General features: G+C 41.8%; 1 protein-coding gene across 2 annotated transcripts; it reads right to left on the bottom strand.

The window, feature by feature from the left end:
• Positions 1–6,711: 6,711 nt before the first annotated feature.
• TIFA (TRAF interacting protein with forkhead associated domain) lies at positions 6,712–17,541 on the bottom strand. 2 transcript variants are annotated; one of them, XM_008992835.5, is made up of 4 exons: positions 17,328–17,541; positions 15,820–15,880; positions 12,079–12,162; positions 6,712–8,166 (listed from the first exon to the last, which is right to left on the bottom strand). In XM_008992835.5, exon 4 carries the CDS (start codon positions 8,146–8,148, stop codon positions 7,594–7,596), a length of 555 nt encoding a protein of 184 aa, XP_008991083.1. In that variant the 5' UTR covers positions 8,149–8,166; positions 12,079–12,162; positions 15,820–15,880; positions 17,328–17,541; the 3' UTR covers positions 6,712–7,593. The 2 variants fall into 2 exon arrangements, with proteins under 2 accessions (XP_008991083.1, XP_008991082.1); XM_008992834.5 differs by lacking the exon at positions 12,079–12,162.
• Between the last annotated feature and the right edge of the window lie 1,525 nt (positions 17,542–19,066).

The raw sequence follows: 19,066 nt of genomic DNA, 5'->3' as shown, positions 1-19,066 counted from the left end.
GTAACTGGGGGCCAATTGACTACGTCTCATATGTCAGGAGAATCCTCTCTGAGGAAATACCTTGACTAAAACTTAATTGTTAAGCAGAAACCAGTCAAGGAACAAAGCCTGCTCTGAAGCATGTTACAAGCAAAGGGATGAAGATATCAAGTAGGTGATGGGATACATGTCTGCAGCTCAAGAAAGAGGTCTAGGTACAAGTTTAGGAGTCATTAGTAGGAAAATGGTATTTCAAGTCATTAAACCAGCTGAGTTCACCTCAGGGGTACACGTAGGCAGAGAAGCCTAAGCGTGGACATTTAGAAGTTGGGGAAGAGAAACAGCGAAAAGAAACATACAGGAGGAATGCAGGGAACCAGAGAATATAGTGTCACAGGAGCCAGGAAATGAGAGGGCTCAACAGTAGCAAATGCTTTGAATAAAAAGAGGTCTGCTGCTTTAGATGCATTTGGGAACAGTTATACAAATGAAGAGATAGAAACTGAGGAATTAGGGGGTGAAGAATAAAGAACAGTTAATGAAGACAATTTGAAAAAAGAGCAGAGAAATGGGGAAGCTGGAGGGGGATGTGGAGTTATATATAAGGTACTAGTTTTAGAGTAGGTAGATAGGCAGATATGAACAGGGCAGGACAGGGCCACAAAGAATATCAGGATGGTGACAGGGAGGGGAAAATCTAACAGGAGACATCTTGAGCTCATGGGCAACAACTTCCCACTAAGAACTTAAGATGGCAGAGTTTGACCTTCCTCTGGGAACATGTCAAGGCATGTGCAGTAAGAGGCAAATGACAGAGTTTGACCAATATATGACCTTCCCATGGGGATTGGCGTGGGGGTACTAGGCCAGAAAGGGAAAATTGCCCTAAGAGAGTATGTGCATAACTTCAACCACTAAAAGGCCCTCCCAGATGCTGGCAAACTAATGCACATACAGGAAGGGGAAGAAACCAGGAAAAAAATAGGAAATAGTAAATCTCTAAGAGCCCCAAGACAAAGGTCAGGCTGGGTACTCAGTGAGCTTTATTTTTTTTTTTTTTTTGCTTCAATAAACTCTTGTTTCTGCCTTAAATCTACTTCAGTCTCTTGACTTAATTCTTTCTCCCAAGAAGACAAAGATCAAGGACTGTGGAGCCTGCCCATACTCACCACTGGTAACACTAGAACTTTTGAAATAATATATTTTGGAATTATGCCTGCTTTTTTTTTAATAATTAGAGAAATATATATTTCTAGCAGAGGCCAGAGGTTTCATTTGACTATGTAAACATGTCCTAATCATAACTTCTTGAAAATACAGAAATCTAAAAAAGATTTCATATCAAATATATTTATAGTGTTTTCCCATCTTCATTTATTTGGTATCTCTGGTTAATTATCTGACAGTAAAGGAGTTCATAAAAGAAATCTGAGATTCCACATTGAAATCCTAATTATAAAACAACAACAAAAACAGAAACAGAATCCCTGCATCTGATTCTTGAATTCTTAGGAAATATTAAAGGTGAACATGAAATTAAATTTGGAAAATTATATTAAAATAAATTGTATGAATATTATTTAAAAATTTATTTTCTTCCTACCCAGATGCAGTAATGTTCTCTGTAGTTCAGAAATCTTATATATGAGCATTATAAATAAGGACCTGGCTGGGTGTGGTGGCTCATGCCTGTAATCCCAGAACTTTGGGAGGCTAAGGAGGACAGATCACAACAAGGTCAGGAGTTTGAGACCAGCCTGGACAACATGGTCAAACTCCGTCTCTACTAAAAATACAAAAATTAGCTGGGTGTGGGGGCAGGTGCCTGTAATCTCAGCTACTAGGGAGTCTGAGGCAGGAGAATCGTTTGAACCTAGGAGGCAGAGGTTACAGTGAGCCAAGACTGCGCCACTGCACTCCAGCCTGGGCAACAAGAACAAGACCCTTTCTCAAAAAAATAAATTAAGGACCTAACTGCTCCATTCAACTCAGAGGAGCATGTGCTGTGTTTAATGCTGTAGAAAGGAGACTACATGCTTTATCTCCATTGATCTTCACAGAGAACCTATGAAGGAGGCACTATTTAATTCTTGTTTCTCAAAAAAGGAATCTGAGTTACATCTAATTACAGGAATGGTAGATAAACCCAAGCAGTATGACTCAGAGCCCACACTCAACACTGTGTAATACTTCTCTGTAGAAATTAGGTCAGTATTGTTTTGAGAGCTTTGGAGGCTTCAGGGGATTCTTTTGCTTAGCTGTTAAAAAGAAGGTGTCTAACCTAACTTTGGAGGATTAAAAAATTTTCAAGACACCAAAAGTGATATTATAAAAAGGCACTCTGAACTAACATGAAATTTCATTGTCACACCTTATTGTGACTGTGTAAGCTCAGATGTTTTCTGTTTTAAAATGTCACTGTTAGTTGATTGTTCATAGTCAGTTTTAGATCTAACTTCTTCTTCTTCTTTTTTTTTTTTTTTTTTGAGATAGAGTTTCGTTCTTGTTACCCAGGCCGGAGTGCAATGGCACAATCTCGGCTCACCACAACCTCCGCCTCCTGGGTTCAGGCAATTCTCCTGCCTCAGCCTCCTGAGTAGCTGGGATTATAGTCATGCGCCACCATGCCCAGCTAATTTTTTGTATTTTTAGTAGAGATGGGGTTTCACCATGTTGACCAGGATGGTCTCGATCTCTTGACCTCGTGATCCACCCGCCTCGGCCTCCCAAAGTGCTGGGATTACAGGCTTGAGCCACCGCGCCCGGCTTCTTGTTCTACTCTTTCCTGCCTTCTGGCTACTGCATTTGACAAGTCTAAAAAAGAAAAGTCACTGTTGTGATTTTGGCTTTCAAGCAGTTATTTTACTGATGCCACTGAGCAGGGCCACACTAGTTCATCTTTAGTCCTTGGTACCCTTCCATCAGTAACAAAATAATGAAACCAGCAAAAGAGCTGAAACTACTGCCTTCCCACTTTCTTCACCGGTGCTCCCAACCCTAAATTCATTGCTTACGATGTAAAGGAAAAATAAGTATTTTCATGTATGTTGAACAGTATAGTAGTAAGTGGTTGGATCTGAGGACAACTCATACCGACTAGAAGCCCATTAACTTCCACCCACACTTTTCCTAGTGCTCATCTTGGTCACCACCTGAAATGGAAACTCTGATGGTTTCAATCATGGTCCACTTAGTGAAATAATGACAACAGTTGTTATCTTAACATAATAATATAAGGAATTAATTAAACAAGTGTTAGAGAACTGGAAAAGTAAAAAGAGCCAGGAGATAACATGGAAGCAGCCACCACATATACACACACAAAAGGTTAACAGCAGTTATCTTCTGGTAGTAAGATTATGGCTAATTTTTCTACAAGGCATACATATTTATTTACACATATAATTTTTTTTTAATGTAAAGCTAAGCGAACACATGCCTCATCCCACCTCCATTGAAACAAATACCACCACTCACATTAGAGTCTAAAAGTATGCTTCTTACTTTCAAGTCAGTTACTGAATTAGATAGTAGGAATAGAATTCTCTAGAATAATTATGTAACCATATGTTGTATGAGATTTAACCATTGGAGTTGCAGATTCAAGAAGAGACTGCCAGTGATTCTAACACCGGCACCATTAATACACCTTTCTACCTAAACAGCCTCAGAAAAGTCACTTTCCAGAGACAAAGAAGCCCTTAAGGTGTGTATGGAAGGTGTCACATCTTTGCTGCAGTACCTTGTATCAAACACCAATACTTTTGTTTGCCCCCACCACCACCCCTCTGCGACATTTTTTTTTTTTTTTTTTTGAGAAAATGCTGTATCTATCCACATGGTCACTGATCAGAGCAGCCGTTATATAATGTGACTGCATTAACTGAGACAAGTTGATCGGTGCAGCGGTGGGCACCTGACCCAAGTTGACCCTTCCCTGGAACTGAAATCAGGAGATCAGGTCTCTCTGGGGGATCAATAACTTGTAAAACTTGGGAGCTACACGTGGCCATGGAGCCAATACACATTGAGGGGCAGAGCCGGAGGTGTTTGAATTCTGCCTGAGGTCTGCTGCATTCTTTCCTCAGGTTCTGTGAAATATGGCAGTTTTCCTCTAACAACCCCTGGGGTTGTGCAGCTCTGGCAGAGATGCTGACTTTGTAATAAAAACAATTCTAATGCTATGTGGGTAATCCCCCACATAGGCACTGAGGAAGGAGAGCTAAGCAGAATCCTGGCACAATTAGTGCCCGAAGAGTATCTCAGTTTACAGTGTTACTACTCAGTTATTTCCCTTTATATAATCCTCTACATATAATCATATATTAGTTCATAGAATGAGTGCCTAAAGAGTATCTTACCACTCAGTTATTTCCCTATATATATACATATATACATATATCTTAGTTCATAATCAGAGGAATGCCTAGAGTAGACACAGTACAGAGCATGAATTAAAGAATAAGCAGCTTATAGTCAGAGGAATGTCCACAGCAGACATGGTGCAGAGCATGATTTAAGGGAAAAACAATTATACCAGAACAAGAATCCATGGCCCAGGCGGTAGCGTTCAGTATCATAAAGATACCTGCTGTATGGCAGGGTTGGGGCAAGAGCCACTCTTCCTGATAAAGGAGTTGTAGGACCTTGTGTCCAGTTCTTGTGGAAGGCTGCCCTCAGACCAGCAAGCTCTCGCTCAAAACCCCTCCGGATAATCGCACCTTGGTGACTGTGAACTTTATCAGCTCTTGTTACTGTGCTAGCTCCAAAGCATCCTCCTATAGAACTCACTGGAAGCTGCCAGCAGGTGGTGGTAGACCTTGACAGCTCTGTCACTGCTGTATGACTTAAGCATCCTCCTGTATTCTTAGAAGTAGCATGCCCATAAATAGAAGTATTGCACACTGCACCCTCTTCACTGTGCATGGCCCACCTCCATGCCTTGGTGACCTAATGAGGGTGGAACCCTTGCTGCATACTGTCCACCTCCTAGTCTAGGTGATGTAATGGGGGTGGACCCTTGTTTTATTGCTCACAACCCTATCACTATCCTTAAAGATGACTTCACTCACTACCCTGCCCCCTAACCTGTACCCAACAAATACACACACTTCTGGACATTCAGGGCTTCGCCTGTCTCCACTTATAGGTGATGTAGCCCCCCTGAGCCCAGCTGCATTTTCCTTGTACTTCTGTATCCTGTCTCTTTATTTCTCAGATCCTATGCCTCGGCACAGCATAAAGGACACTCCACGACCCTGTGGGGCCCTTAGCCCTACAATACTAATCTATTGCTCCTTTATTATTGGAGCATTCATTATTATTTACTACTAGAGCTGGGCTATGGAAAGTGTTTTATTCTTTGGAGAACAATAATAAATAAACATTTAGCAACCCACTCTCTCCTTTGTCAATCTTTTAAGAAGAAAAAATTTTTTAAAAATTTAGTATTTCTCATGTTGAACAAAACTCTTTCCAAGATATACATTAGGAGATATCATTATTCTGTATGAGCATGAGATTTTCCTGGCCCTAAACATTACTTAATATTGTTTGAGTTCAATAACAATAATACATGAATCCCTTAATATTAAATTTATAACTTAGAAACACAATTCATCAGCCTCAAAGACAAGAAACAGAGGTGAAAGTCTTCCAAAATAGTCAAAATGTGACAGTATGCACATATTAAAGTATATATACTTCACCCTTAGAAAGGCTTCATCATGACAATACACACTGTAAGCACTTCAAAGAAGCTGGGTGATGTGGCTGTAAATCCACATCAGACAGGAAGCTATAATCCTAGAAAGAATCAGTAGTAGATAATCTTAGACCAAAGGGAGTATATTAGTTTTCTATTTGCTGCTGTAACAAATTACTGCAATTTAGTGGCTTACGACAAACACAAACTTGTCATCATAAAGTTCTGTAGGTTAACAAGTCAAACATGTTTCACTGGACCAAAATCAGGGTGTCCACAAGAGTTTGTTCCTTTCTGGGGGTTTGTCTTTTCCAGTCTCCAGACGTTCGATGCACACTTTCCAGCTTCAAGGGACTGTCCACATTCCTTGGCTCATGATCTCTTTCCTCCCAGCAATAGCAGGTCAAGTCCATCTCACACCTCATCACTCTGACATACTGATCTGCCTCTCTTCCACTTTTAAGGATCTGGTGATCAATTGGGCACACCCAGATAATCCAGCATAATCTATTTTAACTCCATCGGCAGCCTTAATTCCCCTTAAGTCCTGGAGAATATCACATGGACACCTGAACATCTTTGGATGGATCATTACTCTGCCCATCACCGGGAATAAGCAGGAAAACTAGACACAGGATCTAAAGCAATCATTCAGGCCACTTTGCAGAGGGACAAATATTTCACCCTACTGGGATAGTTCCAGGGCTGGGGAGTCAGGGTTAGGGTGCTGGATATCACATACTATTGCCGGGGAATAGACTGATGGTCTGAATCAAGACAAGGTTTAAAGCCTGTTTTGTTAAGAGGCTGGAGAGTTCACAAAAGCATTTTTTAAAGGATGTTACAAAAATATAGACCTCTTACTATAGGAAATTTCATTTACCTGGAAAATTGTATAATAAGCCTTACTACCTGGCAATACTACAATTTAACTAAACTAAATGGTTACCATTATCTACTTAACATTCACTATCTTAGTTGAGTTGAATAAGTATCTTAAATTTAAACAAAATAAGAACTGAAAAAACTTTTTGAAGTTAACATTTGGAAATATTTAAGTATTTATTACAAACATTTTCACATACATTTATCTATGAAAGGTGGCCCAAGAACAGTTCTTTCCCTTATCTAGAAAAAAATTGACTTTATTATGTACATGGATACTATTACAAAGGTGAATTTGTGAAATTTTAAAATTTCGTATAACATAAAAATCAAACTTCTAATTTTGTAAGTAAATAATTCTAAACATAACACAGTGGTGCTTTAAAATGTTTAAATATTTGTCTTAGATGCTGATAGATAAAGAGAGCTGTCGTCTTAGGAGCAAACATACTACAATTCTGTAAAAAGAAGTCATAGAAAAGCAAGGTAGTATTTCTCAAGTAAGTCCTCCCATACTAAACCCACAGTGATGCACAGACGCTATTCTAGAACCTATTCCAGTACTCCGGTGCTGCAAGTACTGACAGGCTACGAACACGGGTAACAACCTGCCTGGAGCCTTGGCCTTGAAAACAAATGGCTGCTGTGAAATAATGTGACCAAACCAAGAGCCGGTTCCTTACAAAAACAAAGCAAAAAACAGATGAAAATCAAGCAGAAAAAGAAAATAATATAACCTTATTTTGAGAACACTATTTCATCCCAAAGGATATCTTTTTGTATATTAATCCTCACAGATGAGTGGTTAAAATAATTTTGTGTAGCTCCAGGAATACAGCAGGTGACTAAGTTAATGACTAACACAATTTACAGACTTCAAAGTGATAACACTGAAATTCCAAATTTCACAGCATAACAGATGACTATAACATACTACCCTAACAAACGCTTAATAAGCAGTGTCTGTAGAGCATCTACAGAGTTCTTCATCCTTCATATTTCTTCTCTTAGACCTTCTGTATTCATTACTCATTTTCATCCATTTCTGTAGGAGAACTGCTTTGGGAGGAAGAGAATGAATAAATGCCATACTCGGGTATGGGCCTGTGCAGTGGCCAGTAGTTTTCTTGCAAGAGTGATCTTGGAGATAAAATAAATTGAATCTCAAAAAATTCCAATGAATCGCCATCTTCCTTCTCCATCAGAAACTGATACTCTCCGAATCTGACCATGCACCTGTATGGCAGGTCCATTTTATTTAGGTAGCCCAGCTCTCTACTGTCCATGATCAGATTGGCCTTTTTACTCACATTTTTAATTTCAAAGGAGAGAACTGAGCTGTTGAATTTTTTAAACAGCTGCAGAGAAAACTGAACTCGAGAAACCTGTCTGTCCTGAAAAGTATAATGACAGATGTTGGAATTTCGCCCAAATTTCACCACTTCACTGGAAGGGAATTTGTCTCTTTTACAAAACCTTATTGACTGAAATATTCCACTTTGCAACTGGCCAGGATGGTAAACCGTTATCTGGAGACAAGTTACTGTCTCTTCTGTGTCAGCATCTTCAAAACTGGACATGATGTGCACAAGGCCCACCTGCAATAATTAAATTACCATGTTAGTTTCTGCTTACACACGAAGCATTGAGAACTTTGATTCTAATGTTTTGATGAACATCTCCTGATAGGCAATTTATTTGTACTTAAGGAAAACAATACAGACATAATACTTTAAGTGAACTAGTCGACATGTGAAATCTTATAACAAGACCTAAAAAATCACTGCACTAATCTTACCTATCTTTTTCATTTCTAGTTTGACTATAAGACCATACATAAAATGCAGACAATAACAAAGAATGATTTTTTATAATAAAATGATTTGAGGGAAGCATAAAGAAACCTCAGTTCCTCTCTCACTTAAACAGAGTAACTTGAGCCCAGAGAAAATATGACAGGTGTACTTTAAAAAAAAAATTGAAAATAAAAAATTCCTTTGGTTTGAATATCCTCAGAAGATATACACATAAAGAAAACCTACAGTTTATTAACTGGATTATAATTATATATATATTATGAATTGTGAAACCTGGTTAAAGAAACTTAATACTTATACACAAACAACTTCAACATTTTTCCTTTATCTCCTCTTTATATCCACTTTGATTTCTAACAGGTAAATGATTAAAACTAGTAAATGCTTTAAATGGTTATTTTATTCTATAATTTCAAATGTTAGACTTACAGACTTTTAAGAATATAAGTCTCTTGGCCGGGCGCAGTGGCGCACACCTGTAATCCTAGCACTTTGAGAGGCCGAGGCAGGTGGATCACGAGGTCAAGAGATCGAGACCATCCTGGTCAACATGGTGAAACCCCGTCTCTACTAAAAATACAAAAAATTAGCTGGGCATGGTGGCGCGTGCCTGTAATCCCAACTACTCAGGAGGCTGAAGCAGGAGAATTGCCTGAACCCAAGAGGCAGAGGTTGCGGTGAGACGAAATTGCACCATTGCACTCCAGCCTGGGTAACAAGAGTGAAACTCCGTCTCAAAAAAAAAAAGAAGAAGAAGAATATAAGTCTCCATGAGGTAGTTCTAAATATCATGGCTTGCACTGGTAATACTCATTTTTTTCAGTGGTGCCCAGTGACTGGATGGACAAAACTGTCATTAGCTACAAATTGCACAATCTAACTGTTGTTAACCGCGTCCCTCCAGAGCCGATGGTCTGAGGTGCCCTCCACTTGCTTTGATAATCAGTTGAGTATTTAAAAGCAGTATAACAAGATGGAGAAATAGCTACCAAAATTTTGTGAAGTTACTTCAACATACAATGTCATTTTCAAACAAAGTTAATATTTTAAAAGTACATGCACATGATTTTTAAATTCAAACACTAACTAAGGATTTTAAAAACAAGTATCTCTCCCCCACCTGAATTCTTTGTCTTCCTCTCCTAGAGTACAACCACGATAAAAGCTACTTTCATCCTTACAGAAATTTTCTTTATATAACCAGCATAAAACTATGTGTGTACACACACACACACACACACACACACACACACAGAATTTCTCCACAGAGAGAAAAAAATCCTTACTCAAATAGAAACATGCTATAAAACATGCTGTACTTAGTTCTGAAACTTGATTTTTTTTTTGTTTCTTTTTTTTCCTTCTTCTTTCTTTTTTTTTTTTTTTTTTTTTTTTGAGACAAGTCTCTGTCGCCCAGGCTGGAGTGCAGTGGCATGATCTCAGCTCACTGCAAACTCTATCTCCCAGGTTCAAGCGATTCTCCTGCCTCAGCCTCCCAAGTAACTGGGATTACAGACACACCCCACCACACCTGGCTAATTTTTGTATTTTTTAGTAGAGATAGAGTTTCGCCATGTTGGCCAGGCTGCTCTCAAACTCCTGAGCTCAGGTGATCCGCCTGCCTCGCCCACCCAAAAGTGCTGGCATTACAGGCGTAAACCACTACGCCTAACCAATTTTTCAATTAATAATATACATGAGTGATTATTTCTTCATATTTACACAAACAAATATACCTAATTCTTTAAGAGCTGCATAGAATTCCGAAACTCTAGCGTGGCGGTAAGTGAAACAGTACATAGAGAGATACTGAGTGCCGCTGCATTCCTTGAATGACTCTCACTTGCTGCTGCTACTGGTCACTACCTGCTTATACTGATTTGGGGTTTTGAGATCATCAGTCTTAAGTGAGATTGATTTGTAGTTTCATTATTTTTTGTTTGCCACCTATATTAGATGTTGGCATCAAAATTATGCGGGTTTGAAATATAAAAAACAAAAACCAGGCCCGGAGCAGTGGCTCACGCCTGTAATTCCAGCACTTTGGGAGGCCGAGGCAGGTGGATCACGAGGTCAACAGATCGAGACCATCCTGGCCAACATAGTGAAATCCCGTCTCTAGTAAAAATATAAAAATTAGCCGGGCGTGGTGGCAAGTACCTGTAGTCCCAGCTACTTGGGAGGCTGAGGCAGGAGAATTGCTTGAACTCAGGAGGCAGAGTTGCAGTGAGCTGAGAGTCACGCCACTGAACTCCAGCCTGGCGACAGAGCGAGACTCCATCTCAAAAACAAGCAAGCAAACAAACAAACAAATAAACAAAAACGGAATATTTTCCTTCCCATTCTATCCTCCTGCTATTTACTTTTTTTTTTTTTGAGGCAGCATCTTGCTAGGCTGGAGGGCAGTGACGTGAACTTGGCTCACTGCAACCTCTGCCTCTCAGGTCCAAGCAATTCTCTCACCTCAGCCTCCCAAGCAGGTGGGACTACAAGCATGTGTCACCACTCCAGGCTAATTTTTCGTATATTAGTAGAGACGGGGTTTCACCATAATGCCCAGGCTGCCATCAAACTCCTGAGCTTAGGCAATCCACCCACCTCGGTCTCCCAAAGTGCTTGGATTACAGGCAGGAGCCACCATTCTCAGCCTTGTTATTTACTTTTAAAATACAATTTTCCTTTCTGTTTTGCAAAGTTCTGCTGCTGAAAATCACTCTCAGTTTATTCAATTATTCAACCAATGACATAACTAAGCAATATTTCTTTTCCACTGATTTGAAAATGCATCTTCGATTTTATTTTCATAATATATTTTTTGAACATTATTGCATCATATTGCTCTACCCAAGCAGGTCACAGATGTCCAGCTATAAGGAGAAAAATTGAGAAAAATCCTCAGAGTCCTGTGCTGACGTAGTAAAACTTACTATGAAACCAAAGTCAGCAAGAATTAACACACAATGGGTAGAAGTGGTTAATCCATTTTACCCTGTGATTTGAAGACGCTTTCATTATAGTAATAAAGTCCCATTATCCAGGAAGCAGACAGCATAAAAGGATAATTATAAGTCATGAGATGATGCATTAGTAGTCCACAAGAAAAGCATTTGCTATTAACAAGAGCCTGAAAAAGAAGCGCAAGAGTCTGTCGGGGATCTCCAGCTTTGTTTAGGATATGCTACCATCAATCTAGTTCATTCTTGGACTTTAGGCAATAAGAATTCCAGAAGGAAAACTGAAGTAAAAACCGTGGTGTATTCTGGATCTAAATAGTCTTTTGGTAACATCCAAATTTTGGTTTTGTATGCTTTATATAAGCTATTATTTTATAATTCAGTCTTCTGAGCTACTCCACCACAAGAAAAGCTTATCCCATTACCCCATATAGGTTCTTATACTCAGTCCTCAGGGCAGATACTTTATCCACTGTTAGGGAAAAATAATGGCATTCTGGTTTATACATCAGTGGCTATGAGTGCCTTGGTGTAGATCGGTTCTCTGGGTTTGATGAATCTCTGGGTTCACGATTGTTACTCCATCCAACAAACACTGAGGCAGACTGCATTACTCTCAAATATTTGCTACCCTGTTTCTGCAGGTCTATCCCTACTAGACCTGCCCCTTTAAAACAATGATTCACTTTGTTAACAACCATGTCAATGAAACATGAATGGAAGTGATGCAGAAACTTACTTCCAAGCAGAAGCTTAAAAGCCACTCTTCCTTCCTTCTTTCTCTTGTCAAAACTTCAACAGTTCCCACAAGGGGCTGCTCAGTCTGGTCCCAAAGGGAAGAGCCGAAGACAGATATATAAAGGACAGGTAATATTAACCAAAATGTCAACCCTTCTTCCAATAAGCCACTGAGATTTTTGAGGTCATCTGTTACTGCATCATAATAGAAACTGAGCTGATGGATACATTCACCTATCTTATGAAGGTATAAGACCACAGCAAACCCAGACAGGGATGTGGTTTGGCTGTGTCCCCACCCCAATCTCATCTTGAATTATAGCTCCCACAATTTCCACATATTGTGGAAGGGATCTGACGGGAGGTAACTGAAACATGGGGCTAGGTCTTTCCCATGCTATTCTTGTGATCGTGATTAAGTTTCACCAGATCTATGGTTTTAAAAGGGGGAGTTTGCCAGCACAAACTCTTTGCCTGTTGCCATCCATGTAAGATATGACTTGCTCCTCCTTTCCTTCTGCCATGATTGTGAGGCCTCCCCAGCCATGTGAACTGTGAGTCCACCAAATCTCTTTCCTGTATAAATTACTCAGTCTTAGGTATGTCTTTACCAGTAGTGTGAGAACAAACTAATATAGACAGGAATAAGGGCTACTACTTATTACATGCCTTTCATGTACCAGAAGAGTGCTAAGTCCCTGAAACATTGTAATGAAGTACCTCCGTTTTTCTCAATAATCGTTTAATTTTTTAAAATTATTTTCTTTTTCCTCCTTTCCGCCCTGCTTCCTACTTAGCTCTTCAGAAATGCAAATGTAACCGTTCACCTCTCCTGACCAGACATTCCCTATAGGGCAAGTGTTGGGAAAAGCAGCAAAGGAGAAAGGACTTACAGAGTGCCTACATAAATTGGTTTTAAGTAACATATAAACAAGGAACAACAAACTGTGGAAGGCTGCAGGAGGCCTCTGAGGAGGAAGGCCTCTTCATGCCTCACGTTCTGGTCCAGGGTGACCTTACTCTGTTACCATAAACATTGTGCTCAAGGACATAAAACCTCTTCATAGCACTATGACATAGCCAGAGCTGTAGGCTCCTTATAAGGCCCGCATTCCATCAGCTGCACATAGATAGTAAGCTAAAGATAACCACATGTTCTTGTTTTGTGAAACTCCTAAACCACCATTGTTATCAATGCTTAGAATGACATACCAGTTCTGGCTCACTAATTCACTTCTGGCTCACTGATTCACTCCATCATCACGTCACCCACTCTCCACTATTACTCCACCCCTACCTTGTAGATCAAAGTGACTGTAACCAATAAATAGTGTGGATGATCAGAGTTCAGGGCTTTCGCTGCCTCCTCCAGAGTAATATGTGATGGCCCCCTGGTCCCACTCTTTGCACTCTTAATCTGTCTTTTTCTCATTCCTTTGTCACTACCGAACATGGGGTACCCACGGGTGATACAGGGCTGGCTCCCTGCAGGCAAGTATATCTAACTATGTGCTCCAAGACGATCTTGACTTTGATCTCTCCTGGAGAGTTGACAGTTGATTTGTAGACCAAAGCATGCTCCCACAGAACTCTCACCTCCAGGGGGTGGCCTCAGAACTCACACCTACTACGAGACCATAGCAAAAGCATGCCCACAGCCACTTATATAACTTATATTTCTTCCCAGGAAGGAGCCAACTTTACTGTCTGGTAGATAAGGCACCAGGCAAGTGGGGGACCCCCTGCTCTGGCTCACTTCCCACCTTGCTTTATAAAAGTGTCCACTTTCTGCTCCAAAAGTGAAGCAGCACATTCTGCATGTGGACAAAGCAAGGACATTTTGTGCCCCCTTCTCCAGGCTCACTTAGGAATTCCCTTTTTTTGGTGCCAGACCTCACTCTTGTTAATTGGACTCTGCATGTAGTGGGCCACTAACCTGCTTTTTGATGGCAACAGGTCATCTATTCTTCAACATAACCCTGTGAATCACTGCTTCACTGATGAGCATGCTGAATTTCAGAAAGTTTATTTTATTTTTTCAAGGAGTACTGGGTTGGATCCCTCTGTAAAGTGGCTCTGTGTTGAGTGTCTTGGCATAGACCTATCTATGTATCTCAGATTAAATCATATGTCTCAATACCAGCATAAGCCATGATGGAGCTAGGCTCAGGGGAGTGACTTCTACTTTATGACCATGGTTTGTATGCCTCAGCTAGGCATTAACCTCTTTTCTACAGAGTGCTCAAGGGAAAGACTGATATTTTATGCAATATATGGCCCCATTGAATGGCCACTCATGGGAGAAAAAGCAGTCATCATGTGATATGCTTGATGTGAAATGTGATATAAGGTCTATACTCTTCTCTTTTTTTTTTGGAGGTTTCAGTGGGACGGGAAAATCACAAGGAATCAGGTGTTCAGAGGAATGTATTGAGTAGAGGTGAGGAACTAGGATGTTGAAAAGTAAAAAAAGGAGAGAAAGAAAGAGGAAGAAAAAGAGGGAGAGAGAACAGGAATATTACTTCATTCTAAAAATGGGTATTAATAATGGCCAATCAATATTTTGTGTATTTAAAATGGAGAACTCTATAAATATTTATTGAGTTTACTTGTTCCAGGACTTCAACTCAGATCTGGAACAAGGAATCTCAGAAAGTTTAAAAACCAGCCCAGATCACAAATCCAATGTCAAAGACAGGATTCAAACTCTAATGCACTCTCTCTTAACTGTTACAAACACCGCCTCCCTGGTTACCAGTTACTTCACAAACTTTAGCAGTTAACCTGTAGAGAAGGGGGACATAAAGGTGTGGGGGCTACAACCAGCAAGGCACCAAATGAGAATCTAATACTGGGGAGGGAAATACGCCGTTAGTGCTACCTCATAGGAGAAACAGGCTCTGAAGCACCAGGTTACTGTGAATATCAGTTATCCTTAAGCCTGGGTATATAATGTTAGCATGGACCTAGTACTCATTGATAATTGTAGCAAGTTGTTTGAAGACTATCTTGATCTCTAACCTCAAGGAACGTAGAAACAAATCTATTTGTTTATCTCCAAAGCCGCAAGGTCCTTCTACAAACTGGCCTGAATATCCTGCCATTTCAGAGTGCCAGCAGAAAAACAGGAAAGACAGAAGCTAACAAATAACTAAAATAATGTACTTAAAATTGTGAGATTAAAAAAAAAATCACTGGTGCACATTTGCTCAAAACAGCATTTTAAAATCTGTTAGTCTTAAGTTATCAAAGAAAGAGAGGAACAATGATTTTATATAGTGGTAACAATGGCTACCTCTGGAGACAGAAACTGGGGGCCCAGGATAGAAAGGGGACTGACTTGCCACTGCACACTCTGTACCTTTGGAATTTTATACCATGTGCACTTCGATGCACATGGTATAAAATATGGACATGGAAAATATTTTTTATTCAAACACTTAGCGAATACTTTCTTTACAAAGTCACCAACCATCTGATTTTTATGGAATTGACTGTGGTTGAAGATTAGCAAAATATCATTAAAGGGGTAAACTGTAAATATCTAACATGGAAAAGTCGTAAAACACTGAATATCTGACAAATGGATCTGTATTAACAAAGGAACTACAATAAATATTGAAATAAAAAGAAGCAATGCAGTCGGGAACTCTGTCTTTAAAAGCTTAATACAGAAGGGATGGATGCTGCATTCTTGAGTATCCAGCTCTTCTGTGCTAGACATCAGTATGTATACACTCACCTGGGAGGCTTAGAGTTGGGAAGAGAAGGGTTAGATTCAGGGCAAGGCTTCTGATTCCTCTCTGGGGAAAGAAGAATGGATACGTGTAGAGGTGTTATGTGCAAAAACCAGCACTTCCATTTCTGCTACCCTCCCTGTAACTCCCCCCCACACACACGCGCGCACACACACAGACATCCACACCCACCCACACACGCACACACACACACCCTGAGGTCCTGCAAAGCCAGTGAAGAGACATACTACCCTCACTTTGCAGAAGGATGTTTGGCCTTAAAATGTCATAAATGAAAAGACATATAGAGATATTTTCGCTAAAAGAAGCCAGGTGTCTAAGCAGTTTAACAGAAAGCTTGGCACCCCTGGGTGGTCATGCACGCCAACAAGATTTCTCATGCTTTAACAAGTCTGTTTTTCAAAACAAAATTGACTACACTAATGGAGTCTGCTTTGGATGGCGAAAATTTTTACTTTCATTTCTCCCCCACCCCCCTCTCCCCAGTTCCTTCTGAATATATTCTCAAGAAAGAGTTATGTCTTTGGGTGGTTGCAAGTAGGAAGTTTCTAGGCTTTTCTCCCTAATGAACACCAAATACTGAACACACAGGAGGGGAACAGAAACTTGGAACAGAGCAAAAGACCAAGTTATGCTCCTGCCTAACCCTGCTCAACAGGATCACCCTGAAGTGTGGCTCTGAAGACGTTTGTGAGCTCTAGCACAGCTGTTAGGCAGAAGTAATACTAAAGCCACAGGTCTTGCAAAAACAACCAACATCGACAACAAAATGTGAAAACCAAACACAGCAGGAGGAAACCCTTAGGAAAGCTCGGTGTTTTTCAGGTATGAGATTTTCCTTCTCCCACACTCCCTGATTTGCCTGACCCCACTTCCCGGTCGCTGCGGACAGTGACTGCGCAGTGAGGCTCTCAGTGTGGATTTTGGCTTAGAGGATTGGGTAAATTACACCTTTCCTCTGAAATCTGGGGAAAGTCTCAGAAAACAACGGATGACTATATTTCTCTCATGAACCAGACTGAAGCAAAAAGTGAGGTCTAGGACCAAGGATCTTGGCGCTCTGGGGAGCCCAGGGCCCCTCAGAAAGGTCTCGCTCGGCCGCAGAGAGCGTGGGGCTGTGGCAGGTGGGGGGGGGGGGTCACACACAACTGCTCTGAAGCCACACTGCATAAATGGCATTTTTGTTGTTTTCTGATTAGAAAAACGTGGCAAAGAACACTAAAGTACAGAGAAAACACACCCCATCTCCAATATTTCCTCATTTATGTAAATATTCTCATTTTTATTAAACAGGGAGGTGTCGTCTATAATTTTTGCAGGCTTTGCTTAGCATAGCATGAGCGTGTGCCAGTCAGCCAGGTCGGCAGGAGCGGCGGGGGGTGGCTTCCTATCCGACACCCCGAAAACCACCCGGACAAAGCTGCTGTCTGCGCAGGAGGAACAGAAAAGGGCCAGTTCCCACCTCATCCCCAGCCCGCCGCCCCAAAGGTACCTGGGGCTGGGGAGTCCAGGAACTCTCCTGAGCTGTCGGGCTCTCCCGGCTCAGAGAGCCCCCAGCCGCTGCTCCCCCACGCGGGCAGGTGTGAGCCGGGTGATGCGGGGGACGGAGCCAGCGACCAGGGACCCCGGGCCGCCGATCCTCCCGAGCACACGGCGTCCCCTCCCACTGGCTGCAGAACGCGTCCTCCGGCGCCCGGGGCCTCAGTGACGCGCGCAGCGAAGGCGCGGACGTTTTCAGGCTCGGAGCGCCAGCCCAGCTCCGCCCCTTCCTTCCTCACGAGGTGTCGCCGGCGCTTTCGCTGGAGGCAGCCAGCCCCCCGGTCGCCTCCCTCAGTTCTCTGGCTGGGGTTTGGGTGCGCGGTGCACCGACCCGTACCGCGCCTTCCCAAACCAGTGGCCTAACCAGAGAGCCCGATTGGCGAGCTAGAGAAACGGGAACTGGATCACTTCAGTATTGAGGGGGTTTTCCCCCAAATGAGTGTTGTCCCGGGGCAGGGGCAGGCGAGGAGTTGAACTATTCTTTAGGTGACTCCAAGGATACCAAGCAAGCTAGGTGCTTGGCATGCGCGAGCTCCTCTACTCATCGCAGACCCCCTTACACATGAGTAAACTGAGGCCCAGAGAATGGTGGTGGAGTGTGACGAGCAACAACAGAAATGGGATTGTTTTTTTTTTTTTGAGACGGAGTCTCGCTCTGTCGCCCATGCTGGAGTGCAGTGGCGCGACCTCGGCTCACTGCAACCTTCGCCTCCCACAGAGGCCAGATTTGAACTTGCTCCAGGTTGCCCTCGCCTCACACCCAGCAGACCAATCCAGTAGCTGCTTCTCCTGCCGCTTCCACCGGAAGGCACTTCCAGAGTTCACAAGTAAAAGCTGGTACCTGATGAAACGGGAAACTCTCAGGAGTCCTTTATAGCTTAGAGTGAATAAGGTAATGCTACTTTTCTGCCTGAGGGAAAAGGTTCAGAATGAGCCTAAGGACAGTAGGCGTCAGGAGAGGACAGACCTGGCCGGGCGCAATGGCTCACGCCTATAATCCCAGCACTTTGGGAGGCTGAAGTGGGTGGATCACCTGAGGTCTGGAGTTCAAGACCAGCCTGACCAACATAGTGAAACCCCGTCTCTACTAAAAATACAAAAATTAGCCGGAGGTGGTGGCAGACACCTGTAGTCCCAGCTACCCAGGAGGTTGAGGCAGGAGAATCGCTTGAACCCAGGAGGCAGAGGCTGCAGTGAGCCAAGACCTCACCATTGCACTCCAGCCTGGACTACAGACTAGGTAAAAAAAAAAAAAAGAGAGAGAGAAGATAAATCCTGTAGAGACCAGTGGTCCCCAACCAGGGAGCAGTTTCATGGAAGACTTTTTCCACAAACTGGGGTAGGGACAGCAGGGAATGATTTCAGGATGGTTCAATCCCATTTCATTTATTGTGCATTTTATTTCTATTATTATTGCATTGTAATATATAATGAGATAATTATACAACTCACCATAACATAGAATCAGTGGAAGCCCTGAGCTTGTTTTCATGCTACTAGACAGATATATCTGGGGATCATGGGAGACAGTGACAGATCATCAGGCATTAGATTCTCATAAGAAGCTTGCAACCTAGATACCTCCCATGTGTAGGGTTCCAGTCCTATGAGAATCGAATGCCCCAGTGATCTGACAGGAGACAGAGCTCAGGCAGTAATGCAGGTGATGGGGATCGACTGTAAATACAGAGG

The sequence above is a fragment of the Callithrix jacchus genome, chromosome 3, assembly GCF_049354715.1.
Source record: "Callithrix jacchus isolate 240 chromosome 3, calJac240_pri, whole genome shotgun sequence".
Lineage (NCBI taxonomy): Eukaryota > Metazoa > Chordata > Mammalia > Primates > Cebidae > Callithrix > Callithrix jacchus.
Note: the sequence above shows the minus strand (reverse complement) of the source record. Positions and strands in the feature narration are given on the sequence as shown.

Excerpts from the sequence above, each read along its gene's own strand:
- TIFA (XM_008992835.5), bottom strand. The coding sequence starts at position 8,148 with ATGTCCAGTTTTGAAGATGCTGACACAGAAGAGACAGTAACTTGTCTC.